At 42.6% G+C, this 21,484-nt stretch overlaps 1 protein-coding gene across 3 annotated transcripts in view; it reads left to right on the top strand.

Annotated features, from left to right (window-relative positions):
• The window catches only part of AMBRA1 (autophagy and beclin 1 regulator 1), a 128,194-nt gene that overhangs the window by 12,356 nt on the left and 94,354 nt on the right, over window positions 1–21,484 (top strand). For 2 of the 3 annotated variants that reach the window (XM_079309212.1, XM_079309213.1), the window contains 5 exons: window positions 136–319; window positions 976–1,148; window positions 1,930–1,996; window positions 2,573–4,032; window positions 20,995–21,081. In XM_079309212.1, coding sequence (XP_079165338.1) covers window positions 136–319; window positions 976–1,148; window positions 1,930–1,996; window positions 2,573–4,032; window positions 20,995–21,081 — 1,971 coding nt within the window. The remainder of the gene's footprint in view (window positions 1–135; window positions 320–975; window positions 1,149–1,929; window positions 1,997–2,572; window positions 4,033–20,994; window positions 21,082–21,484) is intronic. The other variant, XM_079309214.1, reaches the window with a different exon arrangement.

Below are 21,484 nucleotides of genomic sequence, written 5' to 3' on the forward strand. Positions count from 1 at the left end.
TCTTACCCTTTGATCTCTGTGTGGGAGAGCTGCTGGGTTAGATGTAAACAGACCCTGTTGGGATGAAGCTAACCATGGTCTGAATTTGCTGTATTCTTCTCATGCTAATGTTTGTCATACTTTCTACATTCCCAGGACCCTAATGGCTTCCACACACGTGAACCATAACATCTACATCACAGAGGTGAAAACGGGCAAGTGTGTTCATTCCTTGGTTGGACATCGCCGTACTCCCTGGTGTGTCACCTTCCATCCCACCATCCCAGGCCTCATTGCTTCAGGATGCCTAGATGGGGAGGTTAGAATTTGGGATTTACATGTAAGTCTTTCCTGAAACATATGTTCCTTTGATATTTGGTGGGTGGTGACTTTTTTTGGCTGAGTTTGTTTTCCAAATGTTACCTGGTAAGAGAGCTGTTTGGAAGTGTTTCTGGGACATGTATCTAAAAGCATAGAACAGACCATAGCCATCCTCTCTTCTCTAGAGAGGTGACAGATTCTTCATTCAGTCCTGCCAGGTAGGTCATGCTTCTTTAACAGCACCTGTTTCTTTTATTGCAGTGGTACACGTAATGCTGGAGAACTTAAGGTGCCTGTTTAGCCTTTGTGAGAGACATGCTGTTTGTTATTCCACTGAACATATCTGAACTGTTCATTAGGGAAGCTGCTGCTCTACTTAGTTTGGTAAATGGTGCAGAGACAAAACACATGGGCTTCTCTGTTTTTTTTTTTAAATGAAGCATTTTTGCAGTCTGCTTGAGACACACTTACCTACAAAAATACATCTGTGGTCATTGTTGCAAGTAGTGTTACATTTTAGACCTGGCGCTTGACCTCGTTTAGGAGCAGCTGTTGCCAAGACAGTGCCCCACTTGCCATGCTCTAGGCAGGCTGCGGGGCACTGCAAGTACATGGAAACTTAATGATAGCACACTTTGTGATAAACTGCTTGTGGTTCTTGACTCCTCACTCTAGGGTGGAAGTGAGAGCTGGTTCACAGATAGCAACAATGCCATTGCATCACTTGCTTTTCATCCTACGGCTCAGCTGTTGTTGATTGCCACTGCCAATGAGATACATTTCTGGGACTGGAGCCGTCGGGAGCCTTTTGCAGTGGTGAAAACAGCCAGTGAGATGGAGCGGGTCAGGTGAGCTCCTGCCTCTGGGTGAAGAGAACACTTGTATGTGAAAAAGGGTCAGATCTGGGGAGTGTGTGAGGCTCCTCTGGGAGGCTGCACCTTCTGCACTCAGGCAGTGGAGAGAAGTGTTGCTTGCAGCTCCTTGACTCAGCTGGTAGAAAACCAGTTCTGTGAGCAGGAAGAAAACCAATTGAAAGTAATAGATCAGCTTGGTTGTTTATATTTGTAACAGGGCATGTGTCCATTAAATGTCCAGAATTTACTTCATGTTGATTTGTAAGCTTAGTAATTAAACTTGTCAGCCATAAGGATGAGAAAAACCAGCAATTTTGGGAACAGAATGCTGAGCTATTACTTTGGCACAGTGTAGAGGAAATCGGATTGCTGGAAACCTGATGCCTGCTTTTGAGCAATCTAAAACAAGACAATGATGTGGCATCAAGGAACATTAATCTCTCCCTTTGTACCAAATCAATTTTATAATATAAACACATGGATTCCTTTAAATTTTCTGGCCATTTCATTTGATACAGCAATACTTATTTCCAGCTTTTAACTTTGCTATAGTGTTGCTGTGGACTAGAAAATAACTGCAATTTTCATCTAGATAGGTGCATTTTGTTCTTAATGCATAAAAAACTTTTGACATCCTTCATAAAAAGATGATGATAATGTAGTAATGTTCTCATTGCAAATATGTCATGGGTTTTCTTCCCTGCTGTGTTCAGCTTCCTGTGTCAATGTGGAATGTGAACTGATGATTGATATTCTGTCACTGCTTTTGTTTTAGGCTGGTACGGTTTGATCCCTTGGGACACTACTTGCTCACAGCGATAGTTAACCCTTCTAACCAGCAGGTAAGGGGAATGTCAGGATTTACAATGACTGGCTAATTACAAGGTGCTCTATGTACTTTAGCCCTAGTCTGTTTCTAAGCAGACTTGTGTTTTTGTGAAAAGCTGAAGTCCTGAGTTCTGTTTCACCTTCATTGCTCACATGAATGTTCTTGTGTTACATGCATGGCTAATAAAGTGCTTTCCAGCATGTATTTGTTTTGCCCTCTCTGTCTGACTAATGGTGGGACAGAGGTCTCAGTGGTCCTATTCTTTCAGTTCTGTTTGCAATGTTCTTTTGGATTTGAAGCTGTTTGAGGATTTCAAGTAATTCTCCCCTCGGCTTCTGACCCTCAGACACTGGTACTTCTGTTTGTATGAACAGTGTGTTGTGAAGGCTCACGGGGCTGTAGGAATAGGTTGTTCAGATCTATAAAATGAACTTAGAAGTCATCTCAACTGGTTTCCTCCAAAGTCAAGGCCTTCAGGAAGGGATTTATCGCATCCTTTCATCTGTCTGGCTGGTAGCTGACTTTCTGCCGTTTATTTGGAAATACAGGACTTTGCCTTGAGGTGACTGAACTTTGTTTCCTTCTGCAGAGCGATGAAGAAGTGGAAATCTCCGTGGACAGCACAGAGATGCCGCATTATCGCCAGCGCGCTATCCTTCCGTCTCAGCCTGTGAGGCGCACACCCCTTCTGCACAACTTCCTGCATATGTTGTCCTCCCGCTCCTCTGGCATACAGGTGGGAGAGCAAAACAGTGTTCAAGACTCTGCTACCCCATCCCCTCCACCGCCTCCACCACCACCACCTCCGCCTCCAGCCAGTGAGAACACAAGGGCATCTGTCTATAACAGGCTCCGGGAGAGAGTCAGCTATCCCACAGCAGAGTGCTGCCAGCACCTGGGGATGTTGTGCCTTTGCAGCCGATGCTCTAGTGCAAGACTTCCTTCTTCTCTCTTCCCACACCAGGAAAACGCACCCTCCACGTCTTCTGGGGCCACTGGCACTTCCTTCTCCTCTGTGCAGACAGAGCCTTATCAACCCCCAGAGCAGGCATCCGTAGCGCAGGAGGAGCAGGGGATACTTAACAGGCCCTCTGCTTTCAGCACAGTTCAGAGCAGCACTGCTGGCAACACCCTGCGCAACCTTAGCCTGGGCCCCACACGGCGGTCCTTCAGCGGGTCCTTGGCAGGCCACCAGTCCCGGTACCAACAGTCTGCGAGAGAGATGGCTTCAGGCTTGGGTGGGTCTGACTGGTCCAGGACAGTGCTGAACATGAGCTCTCGGTCCGAGCTGGAAGCCATGCCCCCCCCTAGGACCAGTGCCTCCTCCGTGAGCTTGCTGTCCGTGCTCAGACAGCAGGAGGGAGGTTCCCAGGCATCAGTCTATACCTCTGCAACAGAAGGGAGGGGCTTTCTGGCCCCAGGGGCTGAGGTGAACAGTGGTAGTGGTGCTGGCCCGAGCAATCCGGCCAGCATTCGTAATGAGCTCCAGTGTGATTTGAGGCGATTCTTCCTGGAATATGACCGGCTTCAGGAGTTAGATCAGGGGATTGGTGGGGAGCCCAGCCAGTCGCAACAGGCTCAAGAAATGCTCAACAACAACATTGAGCCTGATCGACCAGGTCCCTCCCATCAGCAGACTCCACAAAGCAGTGAAAACAATTCCAATTTGTCCCGGGGTCACCTGAACCGCTGTCGTGCTTGTCATAACCTGCTGACCTTTAACAATGACACGCTGCGCTGGGAAAGAAGCACGCCTAGCTACACACCAGGGCAGGTCCAAAGCACATTTGAGGGTGTGCCTCCAAATACCAGCCAGGTGCAGCCTGCAGAGAGAACCGAGGGCAGAGCTCCTGCCTCTAGCAGACTGCAGCTGGGCAGCTCTTCCACCCCGCAGGAGGAGAGGACCGTGGGAGTGGTCTTTAACCAGGAGACGGGGCACTGGGAAAGAGTTTACAGCCAGTCGGCTTCAAGCAGACCTGGGAATGTATCACAGGAGGCCTTAAACCAGGAAATGCCTGAGGAAAGCTCAGAGGAGGATTCACTCAGGAGGTAAGATACATGCTTGCCCTTCCTCCTCTATTTTTTATTAAACCTTTCCCATCTAGTCTGAGGTTTTCCAATATTTTCAGAGTTAAAAGCCTTTTCTCATATGGCCATGCACTATTCATGTCGATGAAAATAGAGATGTTGGTGTTGATGTATTTATAGCTGCCATTGTCATGCTGCAGATGGGTTCTGAAGATTGTAAGGGCAAAGACTGGACCTCTCAGTGATAGTACAGACAGGCAAAAGGATGGGCTCTTGCAGCAGAGCTCTGGGGTGTGCTCCTGGTGTTTCTGGGACTTCGCAGAAACCTGGAAACTCAGGATGCATTAATGCTGTTCTTTGTACCCCTATCACACACACCCTGTCATCACACTCTATGCATGGAGAATCTGCCCAGGGTTGGCGTGGAAAACTGGGTATGAGTAAGTTGTTAAGTTAAAGTGGTTAACAAATAATTTTCTTAGTGTTGCCCAGAAAGGTAAAAAAGTCAAAGCTTTGTGTCAGTGGTTTGGATATATGCGTTTGGTTTGCCCCTGATAAGAGAGGTAAGTTTTGAAAGTGGCTCCTGTTGACCTGACCTGGTTAGGGACATACTGATTTGCTTTGTTGATTTCTTTTTGAAGAAGGTGATGCTTTTTTTTTTTTTTTTTTTTTTTTTTTTAAGGATAGTTTTCTTCTGCTTCAGATACAATACAAGAAACTGCATAAGCTAAATTGAATTTGCATCAGGAAAGACCTGTCCTTTGTGTGAAAGTATCTTCACTGGTTTGTGTGGATGATACAGCTACATTGGTACTTTGGATAGGGTTTCCAGACTGGGTCTCAGTTTTACATCTTTCCTGTCAAGTGGTTTGTGCTCTCACCAGAGGAAAGGCTCAGTCTTGCTGTTTCTCTGAAACAGATGCTTTGAGCTGTAGAAAAACAAAATTTCCAGGTTGGATGCAGATGTAACTAGGAAAGCTTTGTACACAGGAGTGCCTGAGGAAAAGGGAATTCTTTCCTCAGTTGTGCAGATAAGCTGATTATACTGAGGCTGGAACAGTGGCTGCCTTTCTTGTTGCTGTAGTTGCATAGCAAATAAGTGGTGGTGGTCATAAAATTATTCATCTGTTTCTAAATCCTTGCCCCAGTTTTTTGGTTTTTCTTAAATAGCCTGCCATAATGAGAGTCTCAAGCTGATTACATGGGAGCTGCTTCTTGGGCCTAAACTTACCTACTGTTAATTTAAGTCAGATATCTTCTTGTCCCCTATTAAAGGGCATAAGAGTAAGAAGGAGCCGACAAATTTAGCTTTAAAATGACACTTTGCCTTGTCTTTCTTTTGAAATAGTGGTACATACTTATGTCATCTCCACTGTGTCTCGTTTTCTGAGATGAGTCACTGTAGTGTCAGAAATAACAGGGCAAATAACCTTCTTATTGATCAGACAGTTGGCACATATTTGGACAATGAGATATAGTGGGATATGTAGATACGATCTTTTCTGTGGTTACTGTATAATTTAAAAATGCCCTGAGGCATATAATTCAATCCACCCCAGCCTGCAGGAGTCAAACAACGAGAGTCTTATGACTAAATCTCTGGGTCACTTTGCCTGTCATCCATGGTGGTTGCTGCTGCCTGCTCCAGTGCCTGTAGCATTTGTGAAGGGTTACTTGCCTACCTGAGCAAACAGGTGCTTTTTGCTGAGACTTCCAATTTGGAGTGGGTAGTTCAATGCATGAGCTTAATTCCAGAGGGATTCCTGCAAGATGAAATCTTTAGTGAAACCTTTCTGGCAACAGTTGTTGGTAATCTCCTAGGGACTCTTTTGTTTTCCCAATCTCCTGCTTCTGTTATCAGGCCTTTCTAAAGAACAGGCACTGCAGGGGTTTCTGCTTCCCTTCTACCTGAAGGTAAGGTTGTCTGTAGAGTTTGTGGTAAGAAGCTGGAAGCAGTGGGCAGTCTGGTATTAAATGCTTGTGGCAATTTCCTTGAAGTAAAACTTGATTTCCCTTCTTATTAAACACATTGGGTGGGCTTAGGGCTTTATGAAATCCTTTACCTTAAAAGGAACCCTGCATGCAGGATAGCTCTATCCTGCAGGTGTAATTTTCTGCCATTCTCAAATTAGTTGTTTATATTTTTCTTTATAGAATGTGAGAGATTAGCTCAGTTGGGTTAGATCATGGTGCTGATAGCACAAGATTGTGGGTTCAATCCCCATACAGACCGTTTACTTTAAAGTTGGGCTTGATCATCCTTGTGAGTCCCTTCCAACTCATAATATCCTGTGATTCTATTAACAAGTCAGCAAGCACCCACTTACCTAAATTTGGCATAGAGTGAACATCTCACACCAAGCCTTCATGTCTCCCAGACCTAGGGTGGGCTTTCACGATGGGAAGTGCTGGAACCACTTCTGCACAGCAGAGTCCAAAATGTCTATTAACCTTTGGAGCTACAGAAGCATGCAAGGATGGGTTCTGAGGGTCCTGATTTATGTGTAATGCTGAAGGTGCTGATGGAATACAAGGGGGAGGATAAGCCCTCATATCTGAAGGTACAAGTAGTTACTGCATACACATATCCAATCAATATAATTTTGTGCCTGTCAGCCTCTGGTTAATTCTTAGTGTTGGAATCCAAAATGTGCTCATAATGTGCTTTATAATTCTGTTCTTCTTTGTCTCTCCATTAGATGTCCTCATTGGGCAATTGAGCTCTATATTCTAAGGTCAGCCGAAAAACTCAAGATAAAATTTGTCTCTGGAAACTGTGTTTGTTCTCATTACCTGTCCATGGGCAGGATTCATTCCCTGACATGGCTTTCCTAGTTGAGAAGTAGCTTTCTGGGAAAACATTGCCATTGAGGGTCAATTAAGTTAATAGGGTAGTTTAGTGAAGGCTGTTCTTTGAATTCTGTTGATGCAACAGTGTCAGCTGGGTAATTCTGCTCTTGTTCTGCTGAGAGAATTCTGCTCCTTCTGATGGTCCTAGGCTAATTACCTTGGACTCATCACAAATAATAAGCATGTAATGACACTATTCCTAACTAACAGCTCTGGCACCTCTGTTAGGAGAAGTCACTGGGAGCCTCAGCAGTACAAGGAGTCCAGTCACATTCATCTTGGCCTGAAAGCAGTGTGGCATTGAGCTGTGTGCTTCAGCTTGTGCTGATGAGGCATGAGTTCGGGGAGAGTTTATGGTCTATATTAAGCAAAAGTTCATGAGGCTGAGCTTCAGCTTTTCTGAGGTTCTCCAGGCTGACCTCATTAATTCAAATATAGGGGATTTTCCCCTGTGAATGTCTTTGCCTCATTTTTAACATCAAAGTGCAAAGAATCTCAGAGATCTCTGAAGTTGCCAAGTGAAATGTGCTGCATAAAATTGGTCAGAGAAGCTGTTGGAAAGATGTGGATGAAGGAAGGATAACTAAGCAAACAACAGATGATAGCTAGTTTAATTTTTTTATAACTACTTGTTAATTTAAAAATGAGTTGAGGAGGTATTGTATTAATACTGTAATCTCAGTGAGGGAAAAGATCCTCTAAGTACTTAAAGCCATTGTTGCTTTGTGGGCCCATTCAGGTTGATAATGAAAAGTTGAACAGGGAATGAAAGAGGATTCTTCTAGTAAGCTGATTGTTTGAGAGGAGCTGGTGCCACGTTTTAATCGAGCAGTGATGTCTGCTGAAATATCTATCAGTTCAGAAGCTAATGCTATGTAGGGTGCAATGCTGACTAATAAAACTCATCCAGATTTTCTCTTTGGCTATTTTAGTATGACACAAGTGACATCTACAGTATTAGTGTGGGGATTTTAGGAAAAAAAAGAAAATAATTAGGTTATAAATTTATTTTAGTTTCTGAATTCTGGCATGACATCCTAGGTCACAGTATTTCTGGAATGGATGCAAGGAGCAAGTAGTGATGCATGTTCCTGCTAACATATTTCAAACCTTATTCAGTGAAACAATTCTTATAGATGGGGAAAAGAAGGAAGAGGGAAACTATCCTCTGCAGATTTCGCTGCTTGTAATACATGAGGGCGACAATTTTTATATAGTTTACTTGTTTATTTTATCTAGAGATTTGAGTACATTACTGCAAATAAAAGGTATGTTCTGTTCTATTGCGAGGCAGGTTTGCATGAAACTTATGTTTCACAAGGAAATGCTTATTGTCCTTATTCTTCCATGAAGAAGCTTTGTCTGTTGATTATGTTGAACTTTTCTAACCACACCATTGCATTCATTCCAGAGGCCAAATTCTCTAGGCTGTGGTATGAGTAACTCTGTGCCTGCATTTTATGGATGCATGATGCTTTCACCTTGCCTCACCTATTTAGTTTGACAGACAAGATATATTGTTGAAGTTAGGTGAAAATCTGAGAAGTCTTTTGAACCATCCTAGGTGGCACTTTTGTCATGCATACAGGCAGAAAGGAGCAAGCGTGTGAAGTGGGGAAATTCTTGTCTGGGGATCCTTGTATAAATTCCTTTATTTTGTTTGTGAGTGTATGAAAGGCAGAGTCCACTGTGCTGTGTAAATATTTGACCTGTTGAAGTTGGCATGGCTTACCAAAGGCTTTGCTGTGTTTTAGTCTGTTGGATGCACTGTGCACGAGTGACGTGAAACCATCTTCCCTGGAACCATGTAACAGGGTCCAGGGACAAATCTGTGTCTTTCATTTTGTCAGGTTTCATTTGCAGGCTCTGGTCCCTCCTGCCTTGTTCTTGCTATGAGCTGTGAACCTGGTAGTACAGTAGTACAGTTACTCCAGCTCCTCTTAATTCTCTTCAATGCTGATGGCCTTTCTGGGCACACACAGCTCTCCATACAGCAGCTGTGAAGAGAAACACCTTGTCTGTTCCCCTTTGAATTTCTCAGATCTTATTTCCAGATTGCTTTGCTGCCACAAGGGGGTAATGTTGCTTCTGCTCCTTTCTGTCTCCTTTGTGAACCTGAAAGTTTCCGAGTTTTGTGTGAAGGGTAGCATGAGGACCCTCCCCATCCCGAAGGGAGCTTCTCCCTGTAGTTACCCTACAATTGCGAGTCGTGCAGTGTTTGGAGAAAGGCGTCAATGCGGGGATCCAGACGGGAAATGGCTCTGGTACAGTGTGCAAGCAAAGGAGGAGCTTATCCTTTTGACTTTTATAAGGGTTTGAAAGACAGATGTGGATCTGAGGTGAGACAGGTATTTTGTCTTTCTGATATGTAAATGCTCATGAGTTAGAGCTCTAAAAGACCTCTCCAACCTTGTGGAATTTGTCTGGTCTTCTTGCTTATTGCCTACCAAGCCTGGAACAAACCTTTCTTTGTAGTCTCCCTTCTCAAAGGTTTTGTTTTCATTTTAATGGCTGCTCACCCCCTCCAACGACTTCAGACTTTAGTAATAAGGAGCTTGTTTTCTGGAGCATTGCTTGGCAGATGTTGGTTGGAGTTTGGGCAATTACTTTTTCCCTGGGGCTCTGTTTGTTCTTTTCTTCAAGTATGCCTTGAGCTATTACCTAAATTCTGGAGCTTTTCCATAAGGAGGCAAAGAATATGTTTAGGGTTTTTTATTCTGTTTGGTTTGGTTTTATTCTAGTGCAAATAGGTATGGCTTGCTCAAGGCCTTGAGGGGCTGCCTCTTCCTGCTCTAAGTTTTACATGCAGTGCTGACTTGTGATTGAATTGAGACCAGTCTGTGGTTAAAGTAGATTGACAGGATAGGAGCAACCCCATTCCTGCCCAACAATGATTGCTGCTGTATATTAAATGGAAAAGAGTATAGTCACTTTTGCAGCTTTTGTTCCTGAGTTCATGCTGGTGGAGCCTTCTTATGTGCAGCTCTGGTTTTTGATGTAAATGGCCAAGGGTGATCGGATCTCTGCATGTACTGACTTCTGGTAACATTGTTACTGTGCAAAGCACTGAGTGAAAGGGTGCATGTCACTCATATCTTTGCTTTAAAAGCTAAACAACCAGAATACTTCCTTGTCCCCTGCCATGGATACAGAATTGCCTAGGAAGACACAGTTCTGTGACTGACATTTGCCATCAAAATCAGAGAGGAGGGTATTGTTATTCACTTTACATTTTGGGGTAGAGGAACTAAAGCAGGAGGGAATTACCTTATGTAAAGGTACAAATGTGTTTTATAGTGGAGACAGAACACATGCCTAGTGTGTTCTGCCTTTTGTTCCATTCCTTATTTCTCAAAATCCTTGTAGTTGCTATTTTTTTCCTAATTGAAATTTTCCTAATTTCCAAGTTGTGGCTTGCTTATTCAAGTCTTTAATATATATTATGGCAGTGGTGTTGAGTTCACAGAGAAAGGGAGGCTTAAGCAGAAGAAGGGCACACCTGAGCTGTGGAGAAGAGGCTGGCTGCTCAGACTGCACATTGGTGGGAGTGTTAGCCAGGACATGTAAGAGTGAGCAAAGACCTATTTTGTCTGTTGGGAGCATAAAGTGAAATAATAGTCTGAAGGTGACATGAACATTTAAACATGATAATTAGCAGTGTTTATGTGTGAGATGTGCAGGCTGTGGACAAACTTGGTGAGTATTGTTTGTTTGGCCTTTACTAAAAATGGAAAATACAACTTAGTTTTATCATGAGACTGTAAACACAGCCTGAACTATAGGAGAGGCTTCCATGATACCTAAGTGGTCAGTTAATGCCTATGTGAGCTCTGGGGTTATCACTGTCACCCTTCCAGACCAAGCCTGCTGTGTCTGTGTGGGCAGGAAAGATTGTTTTACTGAAGTTCTAGAAGTTTGAGCTCTTTAGTATGCTGCTAGTTATGTGGAAGAACAAGTGAAAAAAGTGCCTGTTTTCTTGCACAAACATTGCTTCCTCCGCCTTTGCTAGTTTCCTGATTTAAGAATAATGTGAGGTTGTTGGAGGCTTATTCTTCTTCACTGAGAGTTGGTAGACGAGAAAAATGGTGCCTTGTGCTGCTTTCTCTTCTTGCAGTAACTAATGGAGGTCACTCCCTGCTGCTGAGTTTCCCCCAGTGCTTTTCCCCCAGGAAAGCTGGACATTTACCTGCAGCTTTCACCAAACTTGCAGAAGGGCGTGGGCTGCTTTTCTCTTTTCTCTCTTCTTTTCTCTCTTCTTTTCTCTCTTCTTATCTCTCTCCTTTTCTCTCTCCTTTTCTCTCTCCTTTTCTCTCTCCTTTTCTCTCTCCTCTCTCCTTTTCTCTCTCCTTTTCTCTCTTCTTTTCTCTCTCCTTTTCTCTCTCCTTTTCTCTCTCCTTTTCTCTCTCCTTTTCTCTCTCCTTTTCTCTCTCCTTTTCTCTCTCCTTTTCTCTCTCCTTTTCTCTCTCCTTTTCTCTCTCCTTTTCTCTCTCCTTTTCTCTCTCCTTTTCTCTCTCTTTTCTCTCTCTTTTTCTCTCTCCTTTTCTCTCTCCTTTTCTCTCTCCTTTCTCTCTCCTTTTCTCTCTCCTTTTCTCTCTCCTTTTCTCTCTCCTTTTCTCTCTCCTTTTCTCTCTCCTTTTCTCTCTCCTTTTCTCTCTCCTTTTCTCTCTCCTTTTCTCTCTCCTTTTCTCTCTCCTTTTCTCGGCCTGAATTTAAACATGCAGCAAGGACTGTAGCAGACTAAAAGAAATTCTTTTCCCCACATTCCTCTTGTAGCAGCTTGACTTGCAAACTAGGCAGGTATAGAAATAACTCCTTCTCAAATACCTTCACGGTATTTTCCCATTTGAACCACTGCCCTTCTTCCACTCCTCTTCTTAGTCCAGGCCTAGCAATGAGGAGTTCACCTATAAAAGAAATGGCTAAAGTTTGTTCCTCTGCAATCTCCAGGCAGCAGAAACCTCTTTCCCTACAGATGTCTTTTCTGTGGGAACTGTTCCGGAATTTCACTTTCTGCAGTGTGGCAACAAGGAAGCTTACTGAATTTGAATTAAGGTGATGTTTTAGTGAGACTGGAAGAGGTATGTGCTTCCCAACTAGCTTTTATTTTTGCTTCTATTGAGACCTAGAATTGTGTGGGGGTTTTGAGTATTTTGGTGGTGGTTTTGTGTGTGTGTGTGTGTATGGTTTTTTAAATTGTGTCGTGGGATTTTTTTTGTTGTTGTTATTTGAGTGGGGGATGTTGATTGTTGTTGTTTTGGGTGGGTTTTTTTGTGGGGTTGTTTGTTTTTTTGAGGAATTGCATATATGAGGTGACTGTAGACCAAAGATCTTGAATAAACATAAATTGCTCAGAAGTTTAAAGAAAGCTGACTTCAAAGAGATAGTTATTTGAGGATACCATAAATCATATCAGTTCTGGACTTTCCTACAGAGAGGGAAGAAGTGTGAATAGCTTCCCTCTTGAAAGCCATCCTTTGTTAGGATGTCTGTCTCCTCTGCTGTCTGCACATAATTTCCCTGAAGCCACCTAATCCAGCTGCTGCAGGGTGGGCAGCATGTCCAGACAAGCTCACTTGACCAGGCACAGTAGCTCCTGTTTCTGTGTTTTTTACCTATGTGCCTTGAGTTCATGTAATTGTATTCTGTATAGGAGATGATGCTCAGCTTATGATTAATGAGGTCTGTGACATGCTTAAACTGTCTCAATGTGATTTTTACAGCCTGAAGTCTTGCTTCAGGTAAGTCACATTAAAACAGTGTCAAAGTTTCAATTTGATTTTGGTTTTTGCCAAGAAACAAGTTTTGGGCAGGCTCTCAGACCTTCTGTTTCAGGCCTGCTTGCTCATCTAAAAGCTCTCTGTAGCTTTCTTCACAGTGGGGAAGAGCTGGAGATGTTGGCAGTGTAGTGTGCTTTTTTATTGTAATACAACCCCGTAATTTTTAGATATGCATTCAATTTACATATACTTTATGTGTGCAGTCACTCTTCATGCTCTTTAGAAATGCTCACAGCGTGGTGTGTCTGGGGACAAAGTGCCCTTATCCAATTATTAGCTGCTTATTACAGAATCTGGCCTGGAGAACTTGGAGTAGGGCAGCATTCACCTAATCTGAGGGCCTGGGGCAAGAGGAGAGAGGGAGACCTGTGATCCGACTCAGTAATACAACTGTAACCAAAATAGTGATGACTCTAGATTTCTTCAGTTGAGCTGTTCTGGTCTGTTGAGTAGCTAACATGCATTTTAAACATTTTCCCCATACATATTTAACTGATTGCACCAAATGGCTGTTTGTGTGCTGATGTAAGTGACCTCCTCCCTTGCTCTTCTTGAGAGAGCACCTGCTGAAACTGAAGGCTGTAAATAAACAGGGTTCATTATCTGCCAGGAAACTGACTCATTTTTCTGCTTGAAATGCATTAGTATGAAATCATTCCCTTGTCTTCCTGAAGTGGGAAAGCTGGCCTAAGTGACTGAACTACCCTTCCAGTCAACAGATGACCTGACTTTCTTCATTACTCCAGTGTGAACAAGAGCATTTTAAAGGAATTGCTTGAGTTGTGATGAGACCTCTGTTTTCATAGCCTTATAAACCTATGAAGATAACAGTATGGCTTCTTCCTCCTCAAGAAAGACACCTCCTCTTCAGTTCTCTGTGGAGAAACATGAGTCGTATGTAATTATCTCAGAAGCTGACGCAGATCTCTGTGTGTGGGTAAGCAGAGATTTCTGCTGTCCACAGAGTCTGTGCTGTTGGGAACTCCCAGAACAAGGAGAATTTGAAGCAGACATAGAGATGAAGGTAGGCAGAAGAGCTCTCAGAAGAGTAAAGCTGTCTGCAGGCTGCGGGAGTTCAGTGTGTTGGTTATGTTCTGGCCATGCTTTTAAAACTTACAATAACTAGAAACCCATATCCTCCAGCTGAATTTCTGGTATAATGGCATGTTGTTATGGGTCTAGGTGGAGAAATGTGGTATCTGTCTTCAGCTTGACATGGGTGCCTGCCCCATCTTGAGCACTGGTGTGAAACTGCCACTGTAGAGCAAAATAGCATGTGCAGTAGCTTGAACTGATTTTAATTTCTTCTCCCCTCAATTTCTTCCCTCAATTTCTTCCCTCCCTCAAGCTTTGCCCCTGCAAAATGGAAGTGCAGGATTTTTCACTGTTCTTTTCATGTTGGAGTTATTGCCAAAACTAATCAATGCTGCTTGCTACAGCTGGTCTTGACCATTTTAATGTCTGCTGTGGATGTGTGTTCCCTCTTGCTTGTTGAAATAATGAACTAATCATTCCCTAGATACTGTATGATGAGGGCCTCTCTATAATGCTCTTCTGTCTCTTGTTCTGATGCATGGCCTTTTTCAGCAGGTAAAGTAATAGATTAACTGTGCAGCCTTGAGGCTTCTTAAAATAATCTGTCACTTTCTGTGAAGCCACCCACTTTCCCTGTGATGAGCTCTAAAGTTGCTGTGTAGCTCCTGTGGCATCAGGTGGTAAATGGAAATTGGAGTTCTTAGTCCAAGAGCAGATGTGCAGTAATAGCACAATTCATAATGTGGTATTGCTTTCTAGCTAAATTGAAATAAGTTTAAAGGGTTAATTAACCATGCTTTTCTTGAAACTCTGCTCCCCATCTTGTAATTAGGAGAACTCAATTCCCAGTGCTCATTTCTGCTGTTCAAACTCTTACTGACACTTCCTTGTTTTGTATAATTGTGCTGTTTTTCTCTGCACTCCTTCCCATCTTGGCTGAAGGCCTTATGTGCTGTCTCTTTTCTGACTAAGAAATCCTTACAGTTTGTTTTCTACAGGATTCTTGCCCAGAATCAGTGAAGGGGGAAAAATCACTTTCTGTGATAATTTCTGCCTTATATCAGACCTGCTCCTATGAACAATTCTGCACCTCCAGCTGGGAAGGCTGTCTTCTCTGTCCTTAGTTGCACCTTCAGAGTTAACTTAAGTTCTTTCCCACAAACAGACCAAAGTGTTCTGCAAAGGCTGTGTTTGGAACTTGCCTCTGATCACATATTGTATCTTTGCTTTCCCTAAAAAAAACCAAAAAAACTGTCTTGTAAAGGTTGCTCATTGTATGGAATACCTTAAAAAAAAAGAGGTGATGAAAAGGATGTCTAACAGGGTTTTGATAGAAAGACAGCCACCAACTCTAGTTCCTCACTGAGGATAAGCTGTTTGGCACAGTTGTGAAGAAGGGGATGGAGGAGCTAACTCAGAACTGTAAAAGTGATTGTTGAGGGTTTAATGAGTAGTGATATTTTCAGGTTATTTATCTCTTGTAGATGGTTCCAACTTTCTTAAGAAAAGCTTCGTCCTTTTGTTTGGCTATATTTTCTCTCTTAAGCATCTGTTTCTGACCTGTCTTAATCCAGTCTTGATGCCAGGCTAAATATGTCTAACCATAGAAAGCTGAAGCAGTCTAGAAATGTTAGCTTAGAGGTATCAGAACAGCTTATGTTAAAAACTTAATTTTAGAAATCATTTTTTTTCAGGCAATCTTTAGAACTGCATACTGATTGCTTTTTTATTTTAAGCTTGAATATGAAACTGGTGAAGAGCAATAGTGTTTTTCTGTTTGACAAGGACTACAAAACTTTTATGGAAAATGAAGCTGTGGAACAAAATGCTTGATGGTTTCTGCTTACGTGATTTCAATTTGCTGTTTGAAAGTAGGCAACACAATACAGATGTCTGAAATAATCTTTTCCTATTCTTCTGGGAAAAGGGAAAGAAAGAATGTCCAAGCCAGTGGATTGGGTTCTTTGAGATTTTTATTTAAAATAGTTTTCTAGAGCTCTATCAAGGCTATAATTGATCTCCAAGAATTAATTTGGTTTGTTAACAGTAAATTGGGCTCAAAGTTTGAGGGAGGGTATTGGTGTCATTAGACAGCTGAAGAACATTTAGCTGCTTTCATGCTTTAGCTTTCTTATTATCTTTAGGTTATGCATTGCCTGGCTGTAAGGGGAAGATGATTGAAGGGAATCTAGTTTTAAACTGTTGCTATTCTTTATCTCCTTATGAGAAACCACAGGAGCACACTCACAGGGTTGAGTGCTCAGGGGAACTTAATGCTGGTTGTAAATTGGAGGGCTGAAAAAGGAATGTAATATGTAGTGTGATAATTTTCACCTCCAAATGGGCAGTATGCAGTATAAGAGTCTTTTCAGGGAAGACATAAAACCAGGGGAGGAAAGTCAGAGGCTGCCAAGAGTCATCAATATACTTTTCCTTCAAAGGATAACTAGGAATTTTCTGTTTTAAGCTCTCCTCATAGCTGAAGGCTGGGAGTAGGGGAGGGGTAGGTGTGATTGCTGTCCTCAGAGTGAGTGCTTCGTTTTACTGGTTTGCCCTGGTTGTTGGTGTAGAGCAGCTTAGGAGGATGGCAGCTGACTGAACACCCTTTTGATTCCAAGGAAACAACCTCAGTGCTGTTTGTTAACACCTCCCTTTTAGATGGGGAGGAAAACCCTTCCCTCAGTGTGGCTTGGAGTAGCGTTACTCAGTAACGCTCATGCTGTGACAGCAGATCTACGATGTGGTGTAGGGGTTGCATATCCTTAGAAACTATTACTGAAATGTTAACTTGCTGCAGTTAAATGTGTTCTGAAAGCCTGCTGAGATGAGTTGCTCTGTCCCAAAAGGCTTTGGTGGTGATCCTCACGCCCACGGGGAGAATGGGGATACAGTCCAATGGCTGATGTGCTATGAGGAGGTTGTTTCATGACCTTTTTCTCCTTGAGCTGCAGCTCCTGGCATTCAGCTTCATTCCTGAATAATCTTCCTTTTTGGCTTGTAATGTCTTGTATCTGTGCACTCTTTCTCCCTTGTCTAGAGGTGTCCTGTAACTTGGAGTCTGCTTCCTTTACCTGCTTGCTAGTGATTGCTGCGGACCTGAGTTAGCAGAGCAAGTGTAGAGCAGCAGTTCCAGAGCTGATGATGTTTGACAGAAAAAAGAGCCTGGTCTCAGTCAGAGAGTTGAGATTTCCATGCTGCTGAACAGAGGCAATTTGTATCTTATAGTAGTTTTAATAAAAAAACTAAACCAAACAAAAACTGCAATCCCCCTCCTCCTAATTTAGTAAGCTGGGACCGAAGCATCTCTCAGGGTGAGCAGAGTTAATCTTCATCATTTGCAGGATTGACTGACAACCTGGAGGATGATAATGTGTGATATTTTTTTTTCCTGGTGAGCGGGGGAAGAGAGTAGAAATTGCAGTTTCTCTGCTAATTGTACTTTAGATGTCATTTGTGACAATTTCATATTGTCTAGACAGAGACAGTGGAGCAATTGCTTCCATAGAGCCTAGTGTTAGCCTGTTATATATCTGGATAGCAAAAATGGGGGATGTGGGAGAGGAGGAGGTAAGCTGCAGAAGGGATTCAGGAGTCAAGCATGATCTGCTGAAATGTTTCAGAAGGAGATACAAGCAATATACATTTCTGTTCTCTCTTTTCATGATTCTCTGTTGGAAACTTAAATATTTAGTGGCAAGCAGTTTACTGAAATAGAGCCACTTCTCTTCATCCATGGATTATGTTTGTTCTCCTTAGCAGAATTGCTCCCAACATTATATTTACTGTGGTAGGATATTGGACTACCTTACACTTTGGGTTTACTGAAAACAAGTAGTCTGTGTCTCTTTTGGGATTTCGGGTGCCAGAAGCTGTGAGTGTAACACCTAAGACTTGGCAGAGTGCAGCATGACTTTATTTAAGAATATTTATCTGCACCTTCCTGAGGGACAGTAGATTACATTCTCAGTGACATGGATGAGACACTTTGATGATTATAGCAATGTATCTATTATTGAACCCATTTGTCAGTACTAAATGCATTTGGATTTGTAACTTTGGGTCTCAAGGGCTAAGGCTTGAATGAGTTAGTTAAAAATGAATTTTATTTGTGCTTAGTACTCTGCCTCAGTGCAGATATTGTTATTCTCTGGAGCATTAAGCACAGAGATGGTCTGTCTGGATCTCACAAGATTGCTTGTTGCCTTGTTTTGGATTTTTTGCCAGTTATGTGTATTTATATCCCTCTGTTCATTGCACTGTGATCTGAGAGGGCACAATTGTAGGATAATTAGCATCTGCTAATCAGACTTAAAATCAGCTCTAGCTTTTAGCAGTTTCTATTAAGTGAATTAATTATCTTTGTCCACATGATCTGAGTGTGGCCCCAGTATGTTGCCTGTGTGCCTCAGTGAGGTAGAGCAGGAGTTGGGTTTGGTCTTGCCAGGTTTGGAAGGCTCTGCTGGAAAGGCCATCTTAACTGAGACCATTCAACTTGGCCAGTGCAGGCTTAGAGAGGACTCTGGGGAATGTAATCTGGATGTTTGTAATCCTGTTCCTTACAACCAGGTAACTACCAGTCTTCCACAGGAGCCCTTCTGGTGAAGGAGATGCTCCTGCTGCAGCAACTTCTGTTGCTGCATGGGATGGAGTTGCAGCCTGTTCAGGTGATGTTACAGGGCTGCTGAAGCCCAGAGAAAGTCTCTTTATGTGGACACTTGGCCATCCTGTGGCTCAGGCAACTGATGGTTACTAAAGTATCTGTTCTCATCTGAGGTGCCAAGTTTCTGCTATAGCAAGACTCTTCAAATAATTATTTCTAGGATCTGTTGCAGTGTAGTGGTGAGAATTATAGATTCCCAAAAGTGCTGTTCCCAAGCCAAGTAGAGGGTCTCCTGTCAGACCCACACAAGTTACAGTGCTCTGCTCCTGCACCCTGGTGGTGTCCTCTGCTTAGAATAGGTTTTGATTTCTTTCAGCATAGCTGCTGGATTCTTTCTGAAGGTGATCCCTCAAAGTCAATGATCATCTTAGGCAGTTGCCAGATTTTCCAAAGGTGAGAAGACAAATATGGGTGGAGAATACCAGGAGACTTCTTTCTAGCAGGGCTTGCTAGGCCATGCAGCATGTACTGGTTATCTTCCCTTGTGGCTTTGATTTGACTGTGTCACTTGAAGGACAGATGCTAAAAGGCTGGGAAAGAGGGTGGGATGTGGAGTGTATAGGCACCAAGACTTTTGATAGGGGAGAGTTTGATGATTACTTGTGTGTACACATTATCAGAACACCATATGCATTGCTCACTCACATTAGGAGGAAGCTGCTATTTCTAGGGTTGTAACCCTGCCAGAACCTGCATGCTCTGTAAGCTCTTTCTCCTTAAGACCAGTGATGAGGGAGGATGTTCCAATAGGGTGGCAGCCTTGGCATATCCAGGTTGCTTGCAAAATACTCTTTTTGGAGCAGCTTAGAAAAGCAGATTCTCAAAAGCATTTTGGTATTGCAGTGGCAGTAACCTAGTCTCTGAACTCTGGTTTAGAAGTGACCAGCTGCCTGAGTAGGTAGAATATCCCTTCTGCTAATTTTAATCTGCCTACCTTTCCCCTAGAAGGAATTAAAGCAGTTTATATGTGATGCAAGTAATAGGTATACCTGTATACCTCACAGGTATAGGACTTGAGGTATACCTCATAAAGCTGTAGCACTGTTCATTCTGGATTGGCTGCTTTTTGTATATATTGATGTGTAATTGGAGCAGAAGGAAGAGTTTGGTAAGACAGGATTGAAGTATAATGACTGTTTGGGTAGCCAAGGGATTCATAATACCAAGCAGTACTGAATGTTAGAGCTTTTGACTCAATAACCTAGGAACCTGGGGAATTAATTAAACTCAAAGTTTAAGAGATTAAATAACTGTTCTTGAATGAGACAAATGGTTTCCAAACAACTCTGTGCTAGAAAGGACAGGATTTCTTGCCTTATGCATAGTCCCAGTGCTTTGCAGCAAGTACTGAATTGCTCAGGCTGACACACACCTTTCCAACTGGGAAACTGGAGCAATCTCTTGATGTTTTATGTGTTTTATATCTATAATGTAAAATTGAAGTAGTTTTTGTTTTAATTGCTAGAAGACAGTAAAATTTTTTCTTGAGATCCTGATGGGTGGGCTGCTACTAGGAAAAAAAGATGTCTCATTTGCAATTTTTTCTTTTTGTGGCTAGAAATGGGAGGTTGGGTGTGGATTTTATCTGCTCTTTCTTCCTGCTTCCCATGTTGATACTCGCTGTCCTGCAGTGCAAAGGCATTATTATTATGAGTGTGGGGTTAAGACTGAAATATTCAAATCTTTCTAAATAGCTTTGTGTGTGACTGAGTAGAACTGATGTGGTGTTGGACCTCTTTGACTTTCAAACGTCAACCATTTTCATTAAGTTGCAGACTGGAAAACAAAATTTAGCAGGAGTTCTGAGGTAGAAAGACTTGAAAGGGAACTCAGCAATCTTATAAACTGTGGAAGTTGTTTTTTTCCACTTTCTGTACCTACCCCAGATCATCTGTCTTGTGTTAATCTTATGTCTGCAACAGGCCATGAGTCAGTGTTCAAACAGTGCTGTCCTCTGGTTTATGACAGAAGCTAGACAGAGGTGAATGTAGAAGCCAGGGTGGGGGACATGTTCCTGCTACATATTTTTGATTCTGCTGCCTTCATGACTCAGTCTCACTTCTTGTATATTCAGGCTGTCTGGCTGCATTTGCATGCATTGACTTCTTGAGTGAATGTTTGGTATCTCTCCCTGGGGCTGATTACAATACAGAGGAAAAGAACATTCTTATTTTTTGTAGTTGAATACTTTTTCAGAGCCTTGAGACTAAGATGCAAGATGTTACAATGAATAAACACCTGTGGTGCCCTTAAAGTCCACGTGTTCTTTTTCCCCTGCTCCCTGGCCCACGTGTAGCCACCTTTGAGTAGGTGAGAATTTGACAGAGGGACAATGCAGTGGTAGTGTTTATGGACCTGACACATTTGGATGGGTTGTCTCCAGAGAAGTGGCATCTACATCTTTCACTTGGAACTTGGAAGTGGATATGGGACTACTCTTCTTCTATACCTGAGGTGTTCTTTCTCCTCTGCAGTGAGAACATAAAGCATTGAATACCTGTGTCTTGAAAACACTTATGCCATCAGCGAGTGGTTCAGTGTGTTGCAGGATTCTCTGCACTAGTGATAGAAATAGTCTTAAGACGTTTTAGAAAGTAGGTCATATATAGGAGGGTTGTTCCTGAATGGTCTTTGATGTTATAATTTGTTTTTCCTTTCTAGAAGGTTGCTGGAGTCTTCCCTCATTTCATTATCTCGCTATGATGGAGCAGGATCCCGGGAACATCCAATCTACCCAGATCCAGCCAGGTAAGAGCTAAATGCAGTCTAAAGGCATTTAGGTTTTATATGCAAAAGCATAACTTCAGAATAGCACACTGAAACCTCTGGCAATGGTTCTAATATTGGACTTGCCATGGGGAAAGAGAGCAAAACAAGTGAGCAGATGCTGTTAAGCCTGGGGGAAAATGGGGAAAACAGGAAGGAATTACTGTTGAAGTAAACACATAAGAATTAATGAAATTATTTGGGATGGAGAACGCTAGGTGGCAAACAGGCCCAACAGTAAATGAGCTATATCAATATATTAAAAATCTCTTTTGAAGAAAAATGAATTAAAAAACAAATAGTCTATTCAGGAGAAAGAACGAATGCAGTAAAGGCAATTAGGAGCTGGTGTGAGCAGACAACGTGCTTGGAAGCATGAATTGTC

Source organism: Erithacus rubecula (assembly GCF_903797595.1).
Source record: "Erithacus rubecula genome assembly, chromosome: 6".
NCBI classification, from domain to species: domain Eukaryota; kingdom Metazoa; phylum Chordata; class Aves; order Passeriformes; family Muscicapidae; genus Erithacus; species Erithacus rubecula.